Consider the following 27,100-nt stretch of genomic DNA (forward strand, 5'->3'; position numbering starts at 1 on the left):
CGTGAGGCCAGCTGGCCGAGTGGGAGGTGGGTTGGGAGCTCCCTGCTGGGCCTGCTGAGCAGGAAGCCCCCCTGCTACCAGGTCTAACTTTTCTTTAGGGGGAGATGTCCCCACAGAATCTAAGTCACGTGATGAGAATGTCTGACATTAACGCAGTGCCCTGACACACCTGGTCACCTGTTAGCTTGCTCAAGGTCAAGGTCAGGCCCCTCGTGCAAACTTCAGGAGGGTCTCAGCGGGGGTGCGGTCCTCACACAGACACGTCCCGTCTTCTATGAGCCAGGTCCTGGCTTTCAACTCTGTAAAAACTCGCTCTCCTGTTGACTTTCACACCTTAAAGGGCCAGGCAAGCCTTTGATGGGCAGTCGGTTAAACCTGCCGCACCTGGGACTTGTGATCTGGTCTTTCCCAGAGAGGAGCGGGGGAGGTGCTGCCGGCCTGTCTGCCCCGAGGGCCTTGAGCCCTGGGCAGCCCTGGCCATGGCCCGTACCCCCTCTAAGCTGCCGCTGCCCGTCTGTGAGGTGGGACAACGATGCCCCTTCAGGGTTTTTGAGGGAACTAGCAAGTCCCGGGAGCACAGGACAGGCTGAGGGCCTGGCACAGTCATAGTGGCTGTTTTTCTAGAAGCCCCTCTGCAGAGTGGAGCTGGGTGTGCACAGTCCCGACCCTCTGCTGTTTGATCGCGTTTCCCCCGACTCAGTTTCCCTCTGCAAACCCAGGGATCGCACAGTCCTCCTGCCCTTGGGCGCTTCAAGCTTAGCCCCAGCTGTTTAAAGGTTTTTGAGCACAGAGTACTCTGACGATGAAAAGTGTGGCGTGATTTACTATTTAAATAAAATGCAACAACTTCCCTTTGTGCCAGTGGGGGGCTGCAGATTCCAAAATGTGGGTGCCCTCGGCACCTCTGGAATGTCAGCGGGATGTTCGTCACCGCCTCCTGTCGGCTGTGACGTATGGCACCTAAGTAAGTAGGGTTGCCACCTTGGTAATGAATGACTTTCTAGCACAAATATGTCCCAAATATTGCAGGGGACGTAATTACACGAATCAATTGTTTACACTTAACTGGGTGCCCGGTATTTTTATTTGCTAAATCTGGCCACCCTACAGAAAAGTCATCTCTAGGGTCTCGGTAGTGGCTAGTGTAGGTCAAGTTTTATAAAATGTCTATCAGGGATGAATGGAATGAGGTGCAGTGGTAGAATATTGGACAAAAATTACTGCAAATGTTCTTTTTTAAAACGGAGCCAGCTTTCATCCACCTGGATTCAGGCTGCCTTTCTGGTGTTGCCCAGGTTGCTAGTAGCTGGTCTACTGACGTTTAGCACAGAACATTGTCTGTTTCAGTCCCTTCATTTAAATAGTGTTCTTAATTATACTCACAGCAACCTGTTGGGTCCCTACAATGAGCCACAAAGCATTGAGTAGGAAGAGGGGGCAAAGAATGTTAAGACCATTTTGCAGATAAGCAAACCAAGGTGGAGAGACAGGACTGAACTTGCCTGTGGTCACAGCAGAGGTCCTGGTGGTACTCAGGGCCTGGCCACACCCCTCCTGCTTGTTCAGCTTCCCTAGCTGAGCTGTCTATTCCTCCTGTCGGCCAGCTCTGCTGCCCGCTGCTGTCACCCCATTTTCACGCAGGGGCTGGTGAAGAGGGGAAAGAGTTTCACGTGACATGGGTTTGCAGGACGTGCCTGCTTTATAATGTTGGCCCCTTGTGAGAGCTGAACTCGGGCCATCACGTGGGCAACGTTTACAGGGTCGGGAATGAAGCCGGAAGCTAAAATCCCCTGGGAATTCCCAACCCGGCAGCAGGCCGAGCGTGCGGGGCTCTGTGCCAGCTCCCATAAGCTGCTGCTGTGCTTTGGCGGCCTGGCTTTGCGGGCACTGGGAGCCGGCCTTGTCTTTTCTAAGTCTGCCAAGTTCTCACCGGGGTCTGGGGTAGTTTCCACGGCACTGGCAAGGCTGCCGGAGCCGCCAGGGAAGCCACTTCCTTAACATTCGGTCAGATTTGTGACGTCCTGGTTCCTCCTCACCCTGCAGAAGTGGATCATAGACCTGGCCATGGTGAGTGCCGCCCGAGACAGCAGCCTGCCACTCTCCTCTCCCTGTCACCGGCCCCGCCGAGCACCTGATAGATCGAATGTTCAACCTGCTCATTTCCACCTGCACTGAAGGGTGGTGGGGAGAAGGGGCAGGGCTCTCCAGACAGGGAGCCAGCATTCCCACGTCCATGCTGGGAAGTGTTTTACTTCCCTTTTGCGCCCTGGAGAACCAGATTGGGACCTGAGCAGAAGTTAAAGAGCTTCCGGTCGGGTTAGTCATTACATATTGGCCACTTACGCATTCTTTTTGTCCTCCTTGGAAGAGGGTACTAGTACTTTTTTCCTTCCTAGTTAAGGGCCCAAATGCGCATGCTGTGGGAATAGGATGCTGATGGGGGTCAGGTGACCACAGATCTCTCCAGGTGACAGAGTGGAGGTTTCCACCCAGGGGAAGAGAAGGCACATGTCACTGCCTGCCACACCCAACCCATGCATTTCCCCCTCTTCCCCCCAACATCTAAGCACCCTTCTTCCTTCCAGTCCCGTTCTGGGTTGGACTCTGTGACAGAGAAACCGGACCACCGGCAGTTGAATCTGTATCATGAGATTGTCCAGGCCTTGGTTATGTCCCTGAAGGAAACGCTCTACTCCACCCACAGCTGAAGTGGGTTTGTAGAGGTGCTGGGTGGGCGCAGCCAGGCAGCAGGCCAGCGGGTCAGCCTCCTGGCAGGGGTGCAGGGCCTGGTGTGTCACCACGTGGGCTCATTACAGGAGCAGAGGTCCAGAGGTGACGCCCCAGCCGATGCTGTGACTGTGAGCCTGTAGCTCAAAGCGGCCTGGCCCTCCCTGGGCTCTGAAATACAGTAAAGTCTCTTTCTCTCTTTTCTTCAATATCTTTTTTAAAATTGATTTCAGAGAGGAAGGGAGAGGGAGATAGAAACATCAATGATGAGAGAATCATGGATCGGCTGCCTCCTGCACGCCCCACACTGGGGATCGAGCCCACAACCCAGGCCTGTGACTGGGAATTGAACCGGTGACCTCTTGGTTCATAGGTTTGATACTCAACCACTGAGCCAAGCCAGCCGGGCTGGGCCTCTCTTTTTTATTGCGGGTGGGGCTGATGAGCCTCGTGGCCAAGCTGTGACTTTTCTTACTCTCATCTTCTCACCAGCTTCAGGCGGCAGGTGCTCACCCAGCAGAGGAGATGGCGGGTTATCACTAACCTGGGTCTTGCCCTGGCACAGATGGGCTATTCGCTCACCTGAAATGGTGGCTTCAAATGGTGGCCTTCCGTCTCTGGTGCTCTTTTCTCGCGAGGGGACTCCTAACTTTCTCCCGTTTTACCTGCCACAGAATTTATGTACTTTCATCAGCGCAGCCAGTAAGTTTGCGCAGCTGCAGTGCCTGTGGAAGACACGAGACTCGGGGGCGGTGAGCGCGCTGACCTGGGGCCTGGCTTCCTCCACCAGCGCCAGTAAGAACAGACTCCACGGAGTCCTTCCCCGAATCCCGAATCCGCCTGGGGGAAGGGGGTGGTGGTTCCGTTTCCTTTATTTATAAAATAAGGGGGTAGACTTCAGTGATTTAACATGGATTTTAGTTAGTGGGAGCCTTTCAATGAACCTTTTCAGGGGCTTATTATGTAAATGAGATTTTCAAAAAGTTGGGTTTGGGGTCGGGGAGTGTGTTACCACAGAGCGGAAGGGGAGCTCGGCCGGCCGGGGCCTGGCTGGCTTTGCTGCTTTATGAAATACAGCGCAGTGAGTGTTCTGTGCTAGCCAAGTCTTTCAGGAACAGTGAGCATCAAGTCCTGTCTTTAAAGTGGGAAGACATTCGCTAAATACCAAACTGTCTGAGAAGCGAGTTGGTATTTATTGCCGAAAATCTTCTGTTGCAGCAAGAATAATAACCACCTTAATGACCACCAATGACCTCACAAGTAAGCAAAATATTTTTCTGCCGCTTCCTTTTTCAATGTGCCTTTTGCCGCCTTCGTTTGTCCATGTCCTTAGCGGGTCCCCGGCTCCCTGTGAGATGCATGTAGAGGCCAGGCATACACTCCCGGTCTGCCCATGTCCTTAGCAGGTCCCCGGCTCCCTGTGTGATGCACGTAGAGGCCAGGCACACACTCCTGGTCTCCGCCAGTCACCGTGTTTGTACTGAGCATCTCCTTTGTGGTGGCCGGTAGTCAGTTCCTATCTTTGTGAGCGTCCGCACGGCCAGTGAAGTGGACAGGAAAGCAACCACACACTTAGCTACTGAAAAATACTGTGAACTGTGTTTGAAAGAGTAGGACGGGATGGGCACCCGCAGGGAGGAAGCTGGGAAGGTCCGCTTGAAGATGGGCGACCTGGAGGAGGTGGGAAGAGGCTGCTACAAGCAGCAGCGTGAGCTCCGGAGCAGAGAGGACGCAAGGCCGGGCCTGGGAGTGTCAGAAGGGCGGGACTGCGCACGAGGCGCCTGAGGAGGGCAGGGAAGGTGGTGTCATGATGGTCCAGCCCCTCAAACAGCCCACAGCAGCGGAGGCCCTTGAAAGCAGGGGAGGGACAGAATCTTTTGACTCCATGTCCTTGCTTTTCTTAAAAGGGTTCCTGTGATGGAGAAAATGCGTGGGTTACCCTCAGAGTTTTTAACTCCCAAACTGTGCCTGTACAAACATTTTGGGAAATGTTTACAACAGATGGGGTTTGTCGCGGACACTTTGTCGCTCTGAGAGGGAGTGAGGGAGTGAGAGCGCTGTGGTCGAAGCACCAACTTGGGCCAAGAGAGGAAAGGGAAGGAGGCAGGCCTTCCTCACAGGACCGAAGTCCCTGCGCGGAAAGAAGGGCCAAACCATAACCCAACAGAACCACCTGCCATTGAGAATTAAGTTTAAAGATTGAGAACGTTCTCACTTGTTTTGTGACACCCGAGGCCGCCTAAGGTGACACCTGTCCCAGAAAGTGATCCCTGTATCTGGAGAGGACCTTTGAAAACCCGTTCAGCTCATTAATACCGCATACTAGTAAGCGGCTTACACCCAGGCAGACTTCATCAGTCTTCTTTCCCAGGAGTGCTCCGCCACCAGCACTTTTTTTGAGAGCCATGTTTCCATGGTTACCTCAATATAGAGTCGTGCATTTTTTCAGGTTGACCTTAAGGGAGTGCTCCACACCTTTCCTTCCCATGCGGTGTTCTGAGACGCCCCTCACTGCCCTCAAGACTTAAAAATATGACTAAAGGGGAGTGAACAGTTGTAATACTTCTTATCAGCCAGAGCCAGATTCCTCCAAGTTAAACACTGAAGATGAGAAATTATTATTCATGAAGTCAGGCCAAGTGGCCAATGGTAGTCATGATGGGAAAATCATTTTCCCAGAAATATTTGGAACCACATTTGGGACCAAAGTTGTTCAAAAGTTCTCATGACCTGTAGTTCTAAGTCTCATTTCTTTGAGGGGGAGGGGTGTGTGGGGCTTTATTTAGGCTTTTAGAGCAGAATGATTTTGTTCTCTGATGTGGAAACAGTATTTAACGTATACTTTTTCTCTTCTTGGCTGCCTTCAGTCCTTATACGTTTTGTGGTCACGCTGGCTTTAAACCTGTGGGTGACAGCGACAGTCCTCCGCTACCGGAAGACGGGTGTAAAGGCTGAATGATGGATGGGTAATTCTGACACACAAAGTGGATTTGGAGTAACTGAACCAAAGGAAAGAAGAGCTCATTGCTAAATCGAGGTCTTTTATAAATTAGTCAATCATTTCTGAAACTCTGGAGCCAAAGGTATTTTAGACTTGAAAGAGCCATTCAAACACGTGTTTAAAAATGACCCCCCCGACCCCCCACTTTACTAGGTCAAGTTGGGACACACATCTGCAGTGTTGAGAAGGTTGGTGGTTAATGGAAACCATCCAACAACCATTTTGAGATTGCTTTGCCTCTTAAAAGTCATGATTAAGTTCTCTCCAAAGAGCTGACTACATCTATTTTTCAGCTTTCAGAATATTTTAAGAAATAAGTCCTCTCCACAGAAAAAATGAGCATCAAGTGGGTTTTGCTCGGTCAGAAGAGTTGTAATCAATTACTAGGGGTTCACTTTCTGGGACTAGTGTCTAATTGCAACAGATATGACAGGATGGCTTTATTGTATCATAATACAGTATAATACCTGCTTACGTGTCACAAGTCTATCAGGGCAAGCAAAAATGTAACTGGCTTGAATTCATATGCCAAAGCAGTCCTTTAACTTCATACTGTGCCTTTAAGTAATTCCTAACAAAATGTACTATTGGATGCAATCTCTGTGATGAAGCAATTCACGTTCTGATTTAAGCACAATGCTGCCTTTTTTTAAAACTGCTTTTAATATATATATATATGTATGTGTGTGTGTATATATATATATTAGTACATATATACACACACACATATATATACACATACATATATATATATATATATATATTATTGATTCTGGAGAGGGAGATGTAGAAACATCAATAATGAGAGAGAATCATTTCATTGATTGGCTGCCTCTTGCATGCCTCCCTCTGGGGATCAAGCCTGCAACCCAGGCATGTGCCCTAACCAGAAATCGAACAGTGACCTCCTGGTTCATAGAACAACGCTCAACCACTGAGTCACACTGGCCGGGCAATGCTGTCATTTTTATAGAGGCCACAGCCATGCAATTAACCATTCTTAGAATTTGGTACAAAATACAGCTTATCTCGACCAGGTTTTGTGTATTGAAAATATATGTAGTAAAGGGTATTGCTGAGTTCTGGCAATCCTTATGGATTCTATTCTCATTACAGTATCATTCTAAACATGACAAGATTATTATTATACATGGTATTTTTCTATAAAAGTTTATAAAGCCTAACACTTAAAAAACTCCTTTTCCCCTTATAACTGAATGGCATTATTTTGGTGTGTATATACATATATGCAGTAAGTAAATGATGATTAGATGTTTTGGTTTCCTGTGTAAAATAAACTTTCAAATTTTAAAATCTGCTGAGTCTTAAAACTGTTTCAATGTGATTAGTTTTCAGTTATGTAAAGTGCCATTAAAAAATATAGATTGTGGTTAATCCTTTTAGAACGACTGCTTGGGAACAGCAGGAACAGAAACATGGCATCTAAAAATAACATCATTCATTCTGTAGTTCTTAGATCATAGTTGTCACTTTTTAAAAATCCAAGTAAATCCTTTCTCGTGTGCAGTTACAATCTGTTGGTATACATACAAATTGTGACTTTAGTCCAACAAATATTTACACATACTTTTCTTATTAGTACTTTATCATTGTTTAAGCAGTGGTTCTCAACCTTCTGGCCCTTTAAATACAGTTCCTCATGTTGTGACCCAACCATAAAATTATTTTCGTTGCTACTTCATAACTGTAATGTTGCTACTGTTATGAATCGTAATGTAAATATCTGATATGCAGGATGGTCTTAGGCGACCCCTGTGAAAGGTTCGTTCGACCGCCAAAGGGGTCACGACCCACAGGTTGAGAATCGCTGGTTTAAAGTCACTCCTTTAAGAATATGCCCCCTTGGAGGGCAGTCTCCATCCAAGGGAAGGGAATAAATGTTTGAGCCATTTCAGACCCTCCACAGCAGTTTCCGAGCTAATCCCACAAGGACCCTGGCAGTAAACCATCTCCATTTTGCAGATGAAGGCACTCAGCTCGGGGAGCGACCTGGCCCAGGTTAGAGCCAAGCCATGTCCAGGGAAGAACGCACTGATTACCAGAGAAATGCTTCCTGGAAACCACCTGTCAACACACTAGTCTGACAACACAGGCACCCTGGCTCTCCTCTATCCTCAACACAAGAGTGGGGGTTTGCACGTCCCTTAAAATGCCAACATCAAATTAGAGACAGACTCCTGGGTGAAACTCTACCTTTTGTATTTCTCCGTGCATAAACGACGGGGCCGAAGATTCACAAGTCTAACCAGTTAACTACCATGCGTCCAAAACGGAAACCATCCCCACATGCCACGATATTTTGAATTTAAAAAAACAACAACTAGCCCTAACCGGTTTGGCTCAGTGGATAGAGCGTCGGCCTGCGGACTCAAGGGTCCCAGGTTTGATTCTGGTCAAGGGCATGTACCTTGGTTGCGGGCACATCCCCAGTAGGGGGTGTGCAGGAGGCAGCTGGTCGACATTTCTCTCTCATCAATGTTTCTAACTCTCCCTCTCCCTTCCTCTCTGTAAAAAATTAATAAAATAGATTTTAAAAAAAAATAAATAAAAAGTAACTAAATTTGCAATGAATATTATAAAAATAAATATATTACTCACAATTCGGTTGTTCTTGAATATTTTTAGCTGAAAATTCTCACGAAAAATGATTTTAAAGTTGGTCAGGGCTGCCACTTAGGGAAAATATTTTCTTCCTATAGACGCACGTGGTGTGTGGGGAAGGCTGGCCGCTTGTATGTACAGACGCTTACGGTGTACAATGGTTAAGTTTAGTTATGACTTGTTGGCTATACCCATCTTTTTAGGGAAGGCAAATTTTGGGAGTAAATTTTAGGTTGCAGCATGCCAGGAGTATTTCACAGGAAAAGTATAAAAATGCTTATGTCTTAATTATTTATTTTTTAATATAAAAAGCAGGCATAAAATACAATTACATTACTACAAAGATGCAGCAAATTTAAAAGAAAGAAAATCAGGGGGATATGATTTTTGTTCAAAGGGGACAGCTGATCAAATATTTGATTATCTAAACCATGCAGTTCAACTTAGTACAACTTCAAACAAAACTCATTATGGGGAAGGGAACCAAGGAGCCGACGTGACGTCCCCCCAGCTTAACACCCGGCACTGTCACACAGCGCCACTCCTCAAAGTGCTTCCCGAACGAACAGCCGCGGCATCTCCCCACCTGCGGAAGCTGAAGCCTACCCGGAGGACGGGAGTCAGTAGCAGTGTCAGTGCAGGCGGAGCAGCTCACGTGTGACTTCCTCCCGTCGGAGTATAGAAACAGGCTTCTTGGAGCAGCTCCACAAGGGCACGTGGTGCCGAGGCCTGGTGGCCACCAGGGTCCTAGACCAGATTAGCAGCAGCCGCAGCACTTCTGCAACGGGGTCTGGCCGCCGAGCGCTCCTCCAGGACCCAGGCAGACAGAACGCACCTGCGAGCCAGACTCCTGTACCCAGCGTAGGCCAGCTGTAGACACTCACCTACATTTTGGATTGACTGGGACACTTATCCTTTGGCTACAGCATTTTCAATGTTCAGATTTAAAAAAAAAAATTCTTGCTTCTAGATAACAATTTAAATACTTTTCAAAAATTCACTACACACCAATTTTCAACAGTAATACCAGTTTTACTTCTACTTGTCTCACTTATCCCCACGAAAGTACAAAACTCTAAGAAAATCCCAGTATTCACTACTTCTTAGTTCTCAATAGGAGGTATTTATGGCTCTAGGAGAAATCAGGTGTGAGGAAAGAAGCAACTTTTGGTCTTTTATTTATCTTGGAAGCTTTGGAGCCTCCAGAAAAAGAGAAGCTGGCACAAAATCTGGCTGTTACACCAAGTCAGTATCACATTGAGTGAGTGCTGGGAAGAGAACATTTGGGTAGGTGCATGCATCATTCATGTTTGTACATGAAACCAGCAACAGGGTAAAAAGCAAATTCTTACCCAAGGTCAGAATCTTTTATTAAGCACATTTCTGTTAGCTGGACAGCTTTATAAATTCTTATGTCAAACCACATAATGTGAATAATCTCCATGGGAGAGATTTGGTTCACCCCTTAGATTATCTTCCCCCAACCCCCAACAGTCACATTGATCTTCCTCGTATAGTTGCATCACACCATGATTCTCCATATTCTCTATTATATACAGCATTCAAAATTTAAACTTTTGCCATTTTTACTCAAATATTTCAATTATTCATGTGTAAACTTCAAATTATTTTACCTTAATAAAGTTTATTAAAAATATATATATATACTCTCCAATTCAGAATAATATGATAGAACCTCCCATAGTGTAACAAAATCTTTATATAAAATATTAATTCAGTCTCCTTTTAACAAGTCTAATGAGTGGAAATATTTATTCTATATAAATTTTATATATTTTTCATTTTAAAATCTTACTTTAAAAAAAATCTGTGCCCCCAAACCAGGACCGCAGCACACACCTGTGAGGGGCCGCCTGCCGCCTGCCGCCTGCCGCCTAGTTTCAGCACAGACAGCAGGAGGGAGTGCAGACCGGACACTGGAAGAGGAACGAGATTCCGGTTCAGGACATCGGTAGCCACAGGCCACTCTTCCATTTCCACAACAGTATCTATAACTGGGGACCTAACTTTAAACATCTCCACACTGACCCCCCAGGGAACAATGAAAAATGTCTTAGTTCCTTCATTGAAATATCAGATGCTGTATTTCAGTATCACACCAAACTGTATGTTTATGTATATTGAGACTGATAAAAGACTACACAATTTTTTACCTGATGCTTCTCACTGATGCATACTGTCACAGTAAAAAACATAGACTTCTGTGGGATGAGAAATGCAGCAGGAATGGTCCTGCATGTGCTGCAATTTTAACAGCATTTAAATAAAAAGTTAAGTGCCTTTGAGGCCACTTCTTCCTAGGCACCAGTTTTCACAACCCAATACTGAAATATTGCCATACACAATTGTGTGGATAAGGGATCACATGTCAATACTTAAAATATATCTAGAGTATATTTTAGTTTTCTTTATATTTGAGATAATTTTTGAATGTTGAGTGTGAAATGTAAAAATAGTCACAAATATCCTTACCAGAAATAAAAACATATCTAGGGTAGTCAGCAAATTCCAAGCAAAGAAAACATTTCATAGTCACACACTAATACTGAGGTCTGTAAAAAGGCTTGGATGGATAATAGATATACATACAAGATATATTAGTTCTAATACTACCCATTATTGTTTCTATCACCATACTTTAAAAAATTGTTAGACAATCAAAATAGGCTGACATTGATAACTATTATATGTAAAAATAGTGCACTATCTTCTTCTGCAAAGCAAATTTGCATTCTAAGAGTTGGTAAACACTTGTTTTTAATACAGAAAAGGGCTGAGACTTGGAAAAAATTAAATTAAGGCATTCAAAATGGATAAAGTTGCCTATCATGAAGCATTAGGAAACCGATATAATTAAGTTCAAAGTTTCTGTTACAGCAACATGAACATGCAGCTCCATCAGGTCCACACAAATGAGTGCTATAACCCCAATGTTATGGCTTTATACAAGTGCATAGTTGCAACTGTAGTAAGTAATGATATCTGATTAATGAGTATAAAAAATAAAGTGGGAAGTTAAAAAACCCTCTTGCAGTATTACAGTACTATATATGGGTGTGTACATGTATATGTACACACACACACACACACACACACACACAGTATAATGGTCACTTCTTAAAGATGCAGTCTATATCACTGTAGTGAAATCCGTTCCGATTCTTCCGGCGAACATGCTGGTGAAACCTCTCTGCTGAAGCTGAACAGATGACTCCTTTGACTCTTCTCAACCCTCTGTGCCATGTAGTGTGGGTGTGAGTGACCGCCAAGAGAGCTTTATGGAGCTTTTGGAAGAGTTGCGTATGATGTTTTTACTCTATTAACCAATCTCCGCTGGTTCAACCTGTTGTTCCAAAGGAGCCTAGAAAAATCTCTCCAAGATTTATAATTTATATTGCAGGAATAAAGGGAATATGTATGTGTGTGTATCAGTCTCTCAGGAAAATACAGCTTTTCAATAAATTTTGGGCCATCATATTTCAGTCTTGTTTTAACTGGAAGAATAGGATCACCTTGAATAATGACTGCATTCATAGAAGGCAGTTAGCTGCAAAGAAAGGAAAAATAAAGTTAGCTGAGACAGTGAAATAATAAGAGATTGTTAAGCATTCCATTTACACCATTAAACTAGATAGTCTTCCAACTACAATAGTTTTAACACCTAATTCATGCATAAAACATATTTACCGTGCTACTTTTTTTATTTTTAGGTACATGCAATTATAGTCTTTTTCATATTTTCCCATATTGCCTACAAACATGACACACAGTTTTAATACAGTTAACTGACTGTCAGGTTTAGACAATATGTCACTGAATAACTCATGTGAACATAAATTTGACTTAGAGTTTAACTGCTAGCTGCCTCATGTAGCTGAAAGAACAGTGGACTCATGGACCAGGACTTACTTGACTATTTGACCCTTAAAATCTATGAAATGGAAACATACACATTGTAGTAAATAAAATGTTCTTTATATCCTTGTTATAAACAGATCCCCAATATTACCTGATTTAAGTATATTTTGCAATGTGCTTACTTAGATTAAGATAGACCTCTTTTTAAATCCATCCCATGCAAAACATTTAACTCAGGTTAAATTTTCATTCAAATCTACTCCAGCCACTATTAACCAAACTATTTTACATTTTCTAAAAGCACAAGAACTCTCACACCATATCATTGGCATCCTTCAGCAAGAGAAACATTACATTTCCAAAAAGCAAACATTTCACAGCATCACAAAGAAGCCCAGATCAGAAACAACTATTTCACAGCACTTATTAGACTTACAAAGTTTTAACGGTTTCAATTCTTGCAGTTAGAAAGGAAAGAGGAGGAAGGCAGGGAAGGAAGGAGAGAGGATGGAGGGAGAAAGGAACCTCATGCTATGTTCACAAACTAATACAGTTGTAGAAACTTGAAAACATTGTAAATTGTACTTCTCTGAATATGGCTTCTTTGGAATAAACAGAAAGTACCATATTTAGCTTCTTTTGTTATTTCTACATGTTTTGTTCCTAAGATAAAAAATTATAATTCCAATTGTATTGAAAAGTATATAGCCAAAAAAGAATCTGAACATAGCATTTCACTTTTCTACTTAACATAAAAATTTGTTAGGAACTTTTTCGAAAACTACTTTTCAAATATATACTATTAAAAAATTAATAAAATTTCAAAAGTAGCAAAAAATAATGAAAACCCAAGTGCAAACCGCATGCGCTACTTGAAAATTCTAAAATAACTCATTTTTCACTTTTTGATTTACCCCATTTATTTCTTCAGAAATCAAAAACATCGTCATCATCATCACCACCATCAACATCATCAAATGACCAATCCCAATCTTTAAATGCCAAATCAAGCAATCTGTAATGGGAGGTTTGCAAATTTATACTTTAAGAATACTCTTTAGGAATGGCAGTTTCATAAATTATTATCTAGAAATCACACTTTGAATGTGCATGAGCATGTTTACTTTCCCTCCATCAATAACATGATCAAGATGGAAACAGCCAGGAAATCTTCTTTCTCTTTTATAAAAATGTATATAATCATGTTGGCCAGGTATGCTTTCTAGAATACCAGAGAACTGAAGACAAAGATAGGAAGTAGTCTTCAGAATGTAGCTTTCTCCATTCCAGTAGGACCCTACTTGCTCAATGGGTCACCAACAGTTATGCGCTCCATGAAAAACTACAGACGAGGGAAAATCCACAGGTATGTAAGCAACATTAGCAACTTATCTTGGCTCAAGAAAATGGACTTACAGCAGAGATATATGTGGTCTTCTTTCCAACCCAATCCAATAATCTAAAATATTGCAATCATCTTTATTTTAAAAATAGGAATAGCTTTTGTTCATGCATCAACTTATGTCAAGGAACTCATCTGGTCCCTAAAGTCTCATCTGTGATCATTGTCCTGTGTTCTTAAATTTTAGTATATGTGATTTTCCCAATGCTATTTATAATATATATTCCCAGGACATATCCCAGGAGATTCTGATATAATTGGACTGAACAAAAGGAGGGCAAATATTTGCATTTTAAATTAAATCCCGAGATAAATACTGATGCAGTTGGTTGGCTCTGAGAATCACTGACAGAGCAGGTTGATGGATGATTACCCTAATTTAAAAGTAAACAAACCAACTCAAATTACTCTATTAAAAAAATGGGCTGAATGCAGAATAATATTTGAAAAACTATACTTAAACTTATTGTAAGTATTTGTTTAAATGTCTATCTCATTCATTTAATTAATCAATCACTTCAGGCCTGTGAAACTTGCTGCCAAAGACTGCTTCAGAAAGGGTACATTTAATTCTGTGTTCTACTAGCAGAACATGAGGGTCCCCATTTCTTCACACCCTGCCAATACTAAGTTTCTTAACCCATACCAGTTTGGCAGGTGAAAATGACTTTAACATTTTGCACTGTTTCATCTTTATGGCAATGCCTGCATATTCCTCACTAATTTTTATATTGGGAAGAGGCAACCTCACTAATTTTTATATTGGGAAGAGGCAACCTCCTTTTTCTTAATGATTTCTTTGAGAAATACATATATATATATAAAATATTATATATATATATATATATATATATAAAATATTGCAAATAGATGGTGTTTTTAAAATTTACGAGGCTTTATTTTTGGTTAGTCAATTTGTAGCTTTCTTTTCTTCCTTTGTTTTTATCTTAGAAAATTCTCCAATCTAAAATCAGATACATTATTTCTTCTATAACCTTATTAACTTTTTCCAAAAAATTACTGTTAATTTGCTGATATTTAGAAATGGAAAAAACCCCACAAAGATAATAATGACATAATAGCTCCCTCCACTCCGAGTTTAAAATTGTGTTTGCAATGCCTTACTTCATAAAACTGGAAGAGAATTTGTTTGAGTTTTGGCTTTACACTTTTCTTTAAGGCTTAAATATTGCATTTTTAACAAAAGATCTTTGGTGGTGTGCAAGGGCCTACTACATGGTGATGGAAGATTTGATTTTGAGGGTGGACACACAGTGCAATATATAGACCTTACATCATAGAAATCTACACTTGAAACCTATATGAGCCTATTAACCAATGTCACCCCAATAAATTTATGTTTAAAAAAAAATCTTTAAAAGAAAACTAATTAAAGAGAAATGGTCCTCAGCAGAGACCAGTATTTTGTGTCTGGCACTCAAACCAATTAGGATCTCCCCAACTATCTTCATCAAAAGTCAGCACTTTACTCACAAATTTCCTAATTTTCCAACACAGTATTTTACTTTTAATTCAAAATTACCACGAAAACATTTCTCTGGAATAGCATTTCTATACATTCATAAACTGTCAATTTATTTCTCCTCGAATGACTGTGAAGCAGTGGAGCATTACAGGTGAGAAGTGGAATTGGGAATGAGACTTGCATCTGAACTCTTGGCTCTGCCACTCAGCTGTGTGACCTTAGGCACATAATGCTTCTGGGTCTCAGTCTCTCATCTGTGAACTGGAGAAATTAATAGCTAAACCACAGGTTGGTTTTGAGGATAAGTTAGTACAGTTAAAGAAGAATACTTGGCATATAATATGCCCTCAAAACTATTAATAATAATAACAGCTAACACCATTTAATTATATTACTTTAAAACATTCACCACAGAAAAAAGGGAAGTGCTGCAAATAGGAGAGTCAGAACCAGGAATGCCACAGAAGTCAAGGGGAAAATGTAATAGTGTAGTTGTTAACAACACAAACACTGAAAAAAAAGTTTTTAAAAACTTTTAAAACTGGCTGGTTCAGTTGAACTCATCCAGTGAACCAAAAGGTTGCTGTTTCTATTCCCAGTCAGGGTTGCAGGCTTGATTCCTGGTAGAGCACATGCAGGAGGCAGCTGATTGATGTCTTGCTCTCATCTCTCATTTCTTTCTCTCTCTCTCTCTCTCTCTCTCTCTCTCTCTCTCCATGTCACTCTCCAAAAATCAATTTAAAAAATCTTAAAAAAAAATTAGATGTATTTATGGGTATTCTGCTTTAGTGTATGATGCTATCTAACAAAGCCAGACATTTGTTTTAAAAAAGACACCATATAAATTAAACTAAAGCTACACTGACTAGTGCCAGGACTATTATTAAATAAATACAAATAAAGAGCTAGATATTTAATTACTGCTGATATACACCAGAAATTCTGTTCCTAAGTTTTCTTAGATGATTTTTTTTTAATTTTTTATTGATTTCAGAGAGGAAGAGAGAGGGAGAGATAGAAACATCAATGATGAGAGAGAATCATTGATCAGCTGCCTCCTGCATGCCCCCCACTGGGGATCGAGCCCACAACCCGGGCATGTGCCCTTGACTGGAATCGAACCTGGGACCTTTCAGTTCGCAGGCCGATGCTCTATCCACTGAGCCAAACCAGCTAGGGCTTAGATGATCTTTTAACAGCTCTCTCCACCTCTCTATAGGAATATGTTATAAATTAGTAGAATATTAAAGGCCATCTAGTCAATGCTTGGCTCGAGCTGGAGCTATGCTGCTTGATGTCAGACTGCGCATACGACAGACTGAGGAGCATGGCACTCTAACAGCATTGCCAAGCAGCATCTAAATCAGGTAAACAGTTTATAAACCCTATTCTTCCCAATTCAGAGCTCTGATTGTCTGATAGCTCTCCCTTCCAAAGTTAAAAACGTGCCTTTCTGCTTGGTTCTTGCTCTAAATCTTCGTTGCTATTTATAATCTCCCATCCTTTCAAATAATTTCTTCTTCAGAAAACTACCCTTAATTTTTTCCTTGCTACATGTGTAATACTTTCAAACGAACCACTACTACCTCAGTTATTCTCTTCTGTACACCCTCCAATTTGTGCTACTCTCAAAATGTGACACCCAAAAAATGAGTGCAAACTGTACGGTTATTCACATAAGACAAGAGATATACAATTTTATGAGTTAATGAAGCAATGGAGGCATAGATGTTAAAAACAATGAAAATATTGTTGCAGAGGCATAATAAAAAACAAAATATTTTAAATGTGCCCATCTTTACATTTAAAATGTCAGAGTATATTAGATTAAAATTTTTTCACAAAAATACCCTATGCATTTTACAGTCCGTTTTGCTATTAGTTTTATCTACATGCATAGTTGTGAGAGAAAGAAATCCCTATTACTTACTGTTGGCTACGCAAAATGTATTAAAAAATCAATGAAGAATGATTCGAAGGGCAGGGCCAGAACTAAAACAAAACAAAAAGCAACAACAATCAAAAGTAAAGGTGCCTTCAAATAGACCATGATGCTGAATTGGGGGAGGAGGGGAGGAAAAGGAAAGTCAGTGAACGAGAAACGGTTATGGAAGTGAAGTATGCCTCATTTTGTCTGGAAATTGCTTCTTTATATAAATTAACTCTATGTGTTATCATATGTAGTGACATCATTAACTTGTCCAACAGGACAAAAGAATAAAAAATATAAAGAAGACTACTGCTCCTACAGTCCTGAAACTAAACCAATTATTTGTCCTTCTAGAGTCTAAATTATAAAGAAAGATAATACCACCCATCTGGCGTGGCTCGGTGGTTGCCGACCTATAAACCAGGAGGTCACAGTTCAATTCCCCATCAGGGCACATGCCTCAGTTGCAGGCTTGATCCCAGTGTGGGAAGCACAGGACGCAGCCGATCAATGATTCTCTCTCATAATTGATGTTTCTATCTCTCTCTCCCTCTCCCTTCCTCTCTGAAATCAATAAAATATTTTAAAAAAAGAAAAAGATAATACCAAATCTACCCCATAGGAGTATTTTAAAGATCAAATAAAAGAATACATCGTTAAATTATATATGGAAGCACCTCAAAAGCTGTAGAACATGATACAGCGTATTAAAATGCCATTAATACACTAATAGTTCTATAATATTAATGCTAGAAATTTAATAGTTTTTAGATGTTTGGTACATGGCACACGGAAATGACATTGAATGTCTCTGAATTCTTTAAGTTTCTTCAGCTTAATTACTATCATATAATCACTAATTTTGTAATATTTTTAGCATACCTCACATAAAAATTCAACATTTTCACTGCTGAAACACCAATTCTACCTTTGTCATTCTAAATTATTTCCTTGTGATATTAGTTTTAAGAAAAGTTTCATATAAGATGTCTGTGGTTAGAATGAAAAGATTTCTGATAGTACAGCCAATGAACATCATTATTCATATACTGAAGGTCCTGTGTTAGGGAACAAAAAGGGTACCTGAAATTAGACACCTGATCTAAGTATAGCCTTTAGCTAACCAACTCTTCATGTTCATTTTAATAAATAGCAACATTTATCAATGCTGTATCTAATAAGACAAGACATGGCTTATTCTGAATAAAGAACTACATTACTATACTGTCGCCATATAAAAGTGATTCCCCAAAAATATTTTTGTGCATTAATGATCCTCTCTGAACTTACGCCATATTCCCAACTCCACCTCAATTACAAGGAATGTCCACTTCACCCATGTTAATATCTGTTAATATCTGCATTTTTAAAGCTGATCTATATTGCCCTTTAAATAAAAGACAAATTATTGTTTTAAACTTAAATTTGAATTAAGATTTCAGTCCTACCTCCCAAGTCATCTAATATGAAAGAGGTTTAGAAGTTTGCAATATCAAACACAATGTGCGTACCTGACACTTGGAGCTGTGTGTGCGTCCTGTCTACTAAAGCATGAAGTTGGTCAATGTGCTTATCCACCCCTAGAATGCTATGATTATAGACCTAAACATGGCAAAAAATTAGCCCTTTAAATATTTTTGGTTGAGTGTAATATATGTGATTTAGTAAATAAATTTATATTACATTCACCTAAATCAATGAATGAGACATGCATGCTTAAATAGTTTCAAAGATTTGGTATTCCATAATTCATTAAAATATCAAGGAAAAGAAAATTGTAATTAGAAAAATTTGTAGTTTGAATATGAATAGTAAAATATTTCTAAAAATATTTTCATCTTTACCACATTTTTAGCTATTACCTTGGTTTATTCGGGGCAAGCTGTCGACTTGGCCGTCTAATAGACTGGTTCTGTTGTATCTTCATTGAAGTTCTAGGAGATGACCGTGCAAAAGGGTCTGGAGCTGGAGGCTTTTTAGGTATCTTTTTCACCAACCGACTAACCCACTTTTGCTGCTCTTCTGTAGAGTTTGCTAATACCAACAGATTCTTTGCCGTTGAAATATCATAGTAGACTATAAAAATATTTGAAAAAAATTAATGTGTTTAAAATGATATGAACATAAATAATATTGACGGAGCAAGTAATTTACTATTTACCTTTGCAAGGTGCTATAATCTCTTCCTTTTTGTCCATGTGGTCTTTATGACATTTAATATGGCAGCGACGGCATTCCAAAGCAGGAGGAGGTTTGAACATATGCCACAATGGCTTCATACAAGCCTCACAGTTGGTTGGAAAATGATAGAGAGTAGGAATAAATTCATGTCCTTTGTGGCAAATATAATTTGACTTTTCTCCCACTGGCTCCACTGGAAATTCTTGTTCCTTCTTACTTTCTCCTTCATTGGCATACAGAATCTATAAATACCAAAAAGCACAATGAGTGATTTCTAAACAAAAGCTATTTTTTAAATACTAACGATTCTTATAGCATAAATAAAATAAAATTAACCTAAGTTATTCAATAAGAAGAAAATGCACCTGATGTTCTAACATCAGTAGATTCTATCTCATAAAGAGCTTATATGAGAAGTCATTATATAGTCACTTTGGTTAATTTCAAAAGAGTCATTCCTGTTCAAATGGTGCCTCTTTTTTTCTCCATGATATCTTACTATGTTCAGCAGTCTTAGCAGAACAGGCTAGCAAGAGGTAAATTTGCACACGATGCGTGTTAGAAAGTTTTTCTGGGAGGGAGTATTCAAAATAATCACCTGAAGAGATGTGGCAATTATATGACTTGATGCTTTTATGATTTTCAAAAATAGACAACTGGTGATAATTGTAAACACAGCTATAACTGAAAAGACTTGTGTTTGGAGAGTTAAGGAAGAAAAAAGGAAAAGATGTATGATATACTCCAAATAAACATGATAAGCACCAGAAAATAATTTCCCCATAGTACACCAAACATAATGGCTTTTACACAGAAGGAGCTCATCAATAACTAACTGGTGGTCTAAATTTTTTTTTAAGAAATTTTAATTTTGTTGTTGTTAATTCTCACCCGAGGATATTTTTCTATTGATTTTTAGGGAGAGTGGAAGAGAGAGGAAAAGACAGAGAGAAACATTGATGTGAAAGAAACACACATCGACTGGTTGCCTCCTGCGCGTGCCCTGACCAGGGCCCAGGCCGAAGAGGAGACTGCCACCAAAGTACGTGCCCTTGACTAGAATCAAACCCAGGACCCACTGGTCCACAAGCTGATGCTCTATCCATTGAGCCAAACTGGCTAAGGCTGGTCTGACTAATTTTAAAATGGAAGTAGTAAAAAGAAGAATTAGGCTTCACTTTAAATCAGAAGGAAAGGGCTATTGGGTTCACATTTTAACTTCACAAGCAACTTTTTTCACTTCCTAGAGAGCTGAGCATAAAACCACCAACAGAAGAAGAAAGTTTATGCTTAAAAAAATGTCATAAGCAACCTTGAACAAAAGAATAGCAAAGGCCGGAAACATGATATAAATACACTACAGACTTTAAAATGTAAAATGGAGAGAGAAATGAAGATATATCCAAACAGAATAGGCATGAAAATCACAAAAGAATGAACGACCTTTAAATGGAACTAAAATTTAAAGGTAATCTGAAGATAGTCCAAGAATAAGAAAAATCGTTATGTTATGTCACTCTTAGAATCTCTAAAGGTGAAAGAAAAAAAACAAAAAACAAACCAACCATCCAAAAACGAAATAAAACTATGTATCCTTGGAATTTCTTTAGCATCTGCTCTATATACATCTGTCTGTGTAACTGGTCGGACATGAAACAACTTGCTGTAAAAGATTTTTAATAAAGAAATAAACTATTAGCAAAAGGTCAAATTACATTAGTTATCCTATACTGGTCAGAAGTTAAAACTGACTACTTTGACCCATGTTAGAAGGTCAGAGAGAATATCTTGCTAATTATATTACACCAATCACTCCTTGAGACTTGGAGAAAATTTTAGTAAGTCATAAAACTTTCTAATTCATTTCAGAAAACAACTAGTAAAGACCCATGAAATAAAAATGTCTTAGCTAACTTATATCTCAGACGCCCATCTACATGAAGCAAATATAAGAAAATGTAACAATAGTCCAGCAGCAGCTATACTATATGAGTAAATAGACATACCACGTGACTAATACATGCACTAATTTGACAAAAAATGTCGTGTTACTCTCTTATACTTTAAAAAATGAAGTTCCTAAATATCCTAATAAAAACACTTACTCTATATCTAAAACCATGTATGGATTAGAATGTTCTTTATCTTGTTCACTGTCATAGAAAAGAATCTTCTTACTGCTTACGATCACATACTGTTAAAAAGAGGAAGGGAAGAAATTAATGTTTAAAATTGATATGTATCTTATTTTCTTTGAAAATAAATTCTCTATCAGCAATAAAAATCATATAAAAACCTACGTTAAATAACTAAAAAGTTCTTAATATACCCTTAGAAAAGTTTTCCCTAAGATAATGAGAAATTTTGTTTGTATATAACTTAAATAAGCAAATTGAAAATGAACTCAAATATTTTTTTGGACTGATTCAGCTTAAGATCCAATAACATAGGTTGCCAACCTGTAGCTATGGTTTGAATGTTTATGTTCCCCCCAAGTTCATATGTTAAATCCTAATTCCTAATGGGATGATATGAGGAGGAGGGGCCTCTGGAGAAGTGACTAGGTCATGAGAGCAAAGTCCTCATGAATGAGATTAATGGAGTTCCAGAGAGGACCCAGCCCTTTCTACCACGCGAGGACACAACGGGAACTGTGCAACCTGAGAGAAGGACTTTACCAGACCCAAACAGGCCGGCAATCTGGACTTCCAGCATCCAGAACTATGAGAAATAAGTTTCTGTTTTTCATAAGCTACCGAGTTGCGGTATACAAGCTTCAATGAACTAAGACACCTCAAAGACGAACGTAACATCAATAATCATAGTAACAGAGGAAAATAAATAAATGGGTCTGTCATATCCAGATTTGTTTTCCCACCAAAACCTATTTTATTATTAACAATATATTAATGACAAAAGTTATTTTTTACAAAGATATATAAAACCATGTCATTCCAAATCAGACAGTGCAAAAAAGTTTTATGTGTCTGAATGTTTTAGTTATATTACTTATATGTTCTTTATACCTACAAAAGTGAAATGGCTGTATGTAGCTAAACCACAATGAAAAGTACCAATTACCTTTCTAACCCATCCAAACTTCTTAGTGTTGTTTCTCACAGGTAATGAAAGCCATCCCTCTAGTCTTGATTCTATAAATACACATAGGAGGATAAATATAACAATTCTAAGAAAATGAGAAATTTAACAATATTTTAATATAAAAGTCACAAAACAAATCAATTATATCCTTCAGAATTTACCATTGCTCATTATCTAGGATATAATAACAATGCGGGATCAGTAAAAGCAAGTTATGCAATGCAAAACAAAATCCAGGTTATATCACATTGGAAATATATATCCTATAGTTTATAAAGTCAAATGCCCTGCTGATTGAATTCATGCATTTGCACAGTTCAGCAGAAAGCTGCAAAGAAGAGAAGCAGCTCTTTATTCTCACTATACACCTGTACTAGAACCCTTGGTTTTTCCTTTGGAAGGAGGCCTCATTATAGATATACTGCACATTTTCTTCGAAAAGAAAACATTTTAAGGGAGTAATTGCATGTTCAGAGAAAATTAACTTTTAGAATGGCTATAATAAAATTAAATAAAATTATGTAAATTATAGATTAAAATTGATTAATGCATAGCAATACAACCACATGATTTCTAAATTCCAAAATATCAAAATCAATAAAATTCTAGTAAAGACTGAATCCTTATAATTTGTTCTACTGGCATTTGATCAGCATCTTTCAATAAAATAATTAAGTGAAATAAGCATTTTTGGATATTACTCTATTAATAAAAGTAGCTATCACTTGTTTAACATCTACTACATGTCTGAATCCGTGCTAGATGCTTTACCTAAACTTTCTTAACTCTTACCACCCCATAGAAAGGTCACACAGGGACTCCAGCGCCTATATACTCTCTGACATCAACACCCTTCCAAACTGTCTGAACAGAAAGAAATGCTGTCATTAAAAAAGAGCCCACGTGCTCAACTGTCTGGACATGGTCCTATGCCAGCTTAAGGGACTAAGTCAGATGACATCTAACACTATGCATAAGACTGAAATAATTTTATTGCTAAGCTCTAAAACAACTTCAACAGGCTCACTTCTGATTTATATTATATACCTGGGAAATGTGGTGACAACGTAAGTAACTATAGTTATTTTACTTTGAATTCAACTAATAAGAGACTAAATTTTACTTTACATTCAACTGCTCATACATTAATTTCCTGTGGCATTTACATTACATGTTTTTGTACCCAGACTAACTTTGTGTTAAACATAATTTCATGTATTTTCTATCCTGTTTCTTCATTTAAACGATAAGAGCAAGGATCAGGTCAAATTGTTTTATACTCTCTTTTAAGGCCAAGCAAAATGTTGCCTAGGCAAGCACTTGATAAAAACCCAAACGCGTTCTCTGAGACAGTCTACATGCTTTTTCAGTACTGTCACTCTTGATATGAAGCCTCAAAAAGAGTTTCTTCTTGGTTGAAAATGGCTGAAACAGGCAGTGAAACCACATGCCCTTAAATGATACGAAGTACTGTCTCATTTCTTGTAAGCTGACTAAATAAGTCTATCAATTGTCACAGCAATGCCAAGTGCAAATGCCCCCCAAAACAAACTCTTTGTCCATGCAGGAGTCTCTTTTTAACTGGGACTAGAGCAATTTGTTAGTGAATATTAGTTAATGTTACAAAAGTTTTTCACAAGGACTAAAATTAAGGGTAGTCAGAAAAACCTCAAAGGTGAAGATTTTCAGGCTATCACCTGTATCATTAGGTTCCGATGAAATAGGTAAGTAAGGCAAAGATTCTTCTTCTGAGTCAGAACCAGAGTCAAGAAGCACATGAGAACTGGAAGGCTTAGTGGCAATATTGAGAGAGGTAGAGGAACGTTGGTAGGTGAATGACATGGATTCCATAGTGTGTGATTGAGTGATATGAACTAAACACCCAACATAAAGAAAGTAAGAATGCAGAAAAGAGTTAAGAGAAAATAAACTGAAAGTTTCAAGAGAGCTGCCTATAATATATAATGAGATAATTTAAATATCTAAATATGTGAAACTTTCTTTTGCATTTTTAATGAAGGATGTTGTCAAAGATCACTAAGTAAAATAAGTTAAAACTGTTGTTTGAATCCCTACTCCAAGGAGTAGGTTTCTGCCTTAAAGAAATGACAAACACTTTTCCTCAAGAAGAAAGTCAGTCACAGGGTTTAAATAATCAACAGGTTTATATTTAAGACAAAAGGCTTTTAATAAAAATAAAGATAGGGCTGAAAACAAGTTTGTTGTACCTGGAAATCCATCATCTGCCTCAGCATCCCCTGGTCCACTGCCTGTACTGGAACTGTCCATGCCCATATGTAAGGCCTGGAGCTGTGACCGCAGCTGCTCAATGTCACTGTCTTTACTGTCCAGTGTCATCTGCAGTTCAATGCGAATCTGGCTCTCTTCAGCTATTTGCTATGAGGAATTAAATTGTATCAAATTAACTGGATGCCATATATCTCATAATTTTGCTTCTTAGTCCAGTAATTATTAATATAAATGTTCTATAATCAATAAAATATATACAGACATGAAAGTAATTCTACTTCTTAAAAAAGAAGTCTTTAAACTAGAATTCCAAAGGTATCCTTACAGCCTGCATCTCATTCAGTTCTTTCTGATACTTGATCATCTGCTGGGTCAATTTTTCACGTTCCGATTTCAGCTCCATATGTAGCTTTCTATTCTCCTTCTCTTTTCTCCGCACATCTGTGTCACTACCACGCTTGATAGGTTCTTTTCGATTCATGATCTCAGCCAACTTATTCACAGCCTTAAAAACATAAAAATAAAAATATGTAAACAAAAAATACATTACATTGGTGGTTTCGTGGTAACTCACCAATAGCAAATTATATAGCCACTAATGATCTCCTTCCCTATACACAGGGCCACAAAGAAACACCTTATAGATTAGGAAACACACCTCCTTTCATTACTCGTTATCCTTCCCCAACCTCTATTCTACTAGTTTTTCATTCATGTTTTCAGAGAACTGTGATTTAAAATGCTTATAGGTCTGATCTGATGTCACTTTCTTCCAATTTGAGTTTTTGGTTTTAAGACAGACTTTTACTAGGCAGATCTTCTTTGATCTGGAAGAGAATTTGGCAGTTGTACTCCATTAATAAAATACATGTCCAAGCACAGAGCAAAACATATGGGACTCAAAAGTATTGGTGCTGTCTACACCACCATGAGAGTTGACAGAAGGATGGTCAATATCACAGGTACCTTTTTCAGAATGACCCTTTTTTAGGCTGTCAGCAAATGGTCATTCTCTAAAGTTTCTTAAAAAGCAGAAAAAAACTTATCAGATTATAATAAAAAATTAGGAGGGAATGTGATTCCATATGGAAAAATTAACAAAAACTTTAATAAATATTGAACTAAACAATGTTAATCAAATCTAACTTCTATTACCTTGGCAAAAGTCAGATAACTGGGACTGTTCATAAATACTGATACATTCACTGACAACTACAGCTAATGTGTAATGCCAGAAGTCAAGTAGAAAAGACAAACTAAAAAAATTTCAAAGTCCTATTTAGAGTTTACTACATACTTGCGTTTTGAGTGTTCTCTCTGTTAATAACTGCTTCTCAAATTGTGCTTTAATAGCTGCTGCACTTATCTCTTCATCTTTCAACCTTGACAGTTCTGAAACACAGAAAAATGTCACCATTATATTGATAACTAAGCCACTGACCACCATTAGGTATATTTAAAATTAACATTCTTTGTTAATACATACGTTCTTGGACATCTTTCAATTTGTTATTTAATTCTTCTTTCTCATTTGCAAGATTGGCAACATCACTAGTTAATGTCCTATTAGTTTCTTCAAGCTAAGGAATTAAAAATTTAAGTTATCAAGCAAGAATTCAAAATGAAAATATCCTAGACTGTTACTAAAACTCCTGTTTTTCTAAGTACATCTATCTCTAAACTTCCTGTCTTTGCACTACCTTACCAAACTTCACTTTTGAAGAAAACTTAAACCATAATATACTTCATATGCACCCCAGAAAGCCAAAAAAATGCCCTCTTCTTAAATATCCTCAGCAGTATTTTTAATGAGAAAAAATTTAATAAACTTAAAAAAAGCGCAAATACTGTAACAAAGCTCTGCATTGCACCGTGCAGAATAAACAAAAGTTAAAAGTGCAGTACTTCTTTCAGAACATTATTTTAAAACAGAACATAAAATTTTACTAAAGTTGATGTCCTTTTGTATTTTCGCCAAATCCTATTCTTCCTGAAGGAATTCTCACTGTGAACTGTGCGTTCATCCTTCATTCACGATTGTGTACTTTCATTATATATACATGAAATAATATATAGTGGATTTTCATGTGATTTTAAATTGTCCATAAATAGCACCGTGCTGTATTTATCTTTCTGTACCTACTTTCACTTGATATTATATTTAGTTGTTGATACAGAGACCTAATTAATTCATTTTAACTGACATAGTTCCATATTCTACCACACTTCATCCATCCACTCATTCCTCTATTGATAAGACATTTGAATTTTTGCTATTACAAATATACTTACTGCTATGAGTATTGTGCCTGAATTCCTCTAGCATATTTATCTTAATGTTGACTTTCTTTGGATAATATAAATATTTAAAATTTACTGCCCTGCCAGAACCGGTTTGGCTCAGTGGATAGAGCGTCGGCCTGCGGACTCAAGGGTCCCAGGTTCGATTCCGGTCAAGGGCATGTACCTTGGTTGTAGGCACGTTCCCAGTGGGGGGCGTGCAGGAGGCAGCTGATCAAT

At 39.0% G+C, this 27,100-nt stretch overlaps 2 protein-coding genes across 2 annotated transcripts in view; one reads left to right on the forward strand and one right to left on the reverse strand.

Annotated features, from left to right (window-relative positions):
- The window catches only part of PQLC3 (PQ loop repeat containing 3), a 19,975-nt gene extending 13,897 nt beyond the window's left edge, over nt 1–6,078 (forward strand). The window contains exons 3-6 of the mRNA XM_023743734.1: nt 1,997–2,067; nt 3,402–3,522; nt 3,946–3,987; nt 5,595–6,078. Coding sequence (XP_023599502.1) covers nt 1,997–2,067; nt 3,402–3,522; nt 3,946–3,987; nt 5,595–5,686 — 326 coding nt within the window. The 3' untranslated portion in view covers nt 5,687–6,078. The remainder of the gene's footprint in view (nt 1–1,996; nt 2,068–3,401; nt 3,523–3,945; nt 3,988–5,594) is intronic.
- A 2,549-nt stretch (nt 6,079–8,627) lies between these two features.
- ROCK2 (Rho associated coiled-coil containing protein kinase 2) overlaps nt 8,628–27,100 on the reverse strand; it is a 91,581-nt gene continuing 73,108 nt past the window's right edge. Inside the window, exons 24-33 of the mRNA XM_023743719.1 lie at nt 26,067–26,160; nt 25,878–25,972; nt 24,906–25,085; nt 24,559–24,727; nt 22,310–22,380; nt 21,334–21,422; nt 20,819–20,891; nt 19,209–19,476; nt 18,910–19,123; nt 8,628–11,918 (exon numbers count right to left, since the gene is read on the reverse strand). Coding sequence (XP_023599487.1) covers nt 19,471–19,476; nt 20,819–20,891; nt 21,334–21,422; nt 22,310–22,380; nt 24,559–24,727; nt 24,906–25,085; nt 25,878–25,972; nt 26,067–26,160 — 777 coding nt within the window. The 3' untranslated portion in view covers nt 8,628–11,918; nt 18,910–19,123; nt 19,209–19,470. The remainder of the gene's footprint in view (nt 11,919–18,909; nt 19,124–19,208; nt 19,477–20,818; nt 20,892–21,333; nt 21,423–22,309; nt 22,381–24,558; nt 24,728–24,905; nt 25,086–25,877; nt 25,973–26,066; nt 26,161–27,100) is intronic.

Source organism: Myotis lucifugus, unplaced genomic scaffold (genome assembly GCF_000147115.1).
Source record: "Myotis lucifugus unplaced genomic scaffold, Myoluc2.0 scaffold_409, whole genome shotgun sequence".
Taxonomy (NCBI): domain Eukaryota; kingdom Metazoa; phylum Chordata; class Mammalia; order Chiroptera; family Vespertilionidae; genus Myotis; species Myotis lucifugus.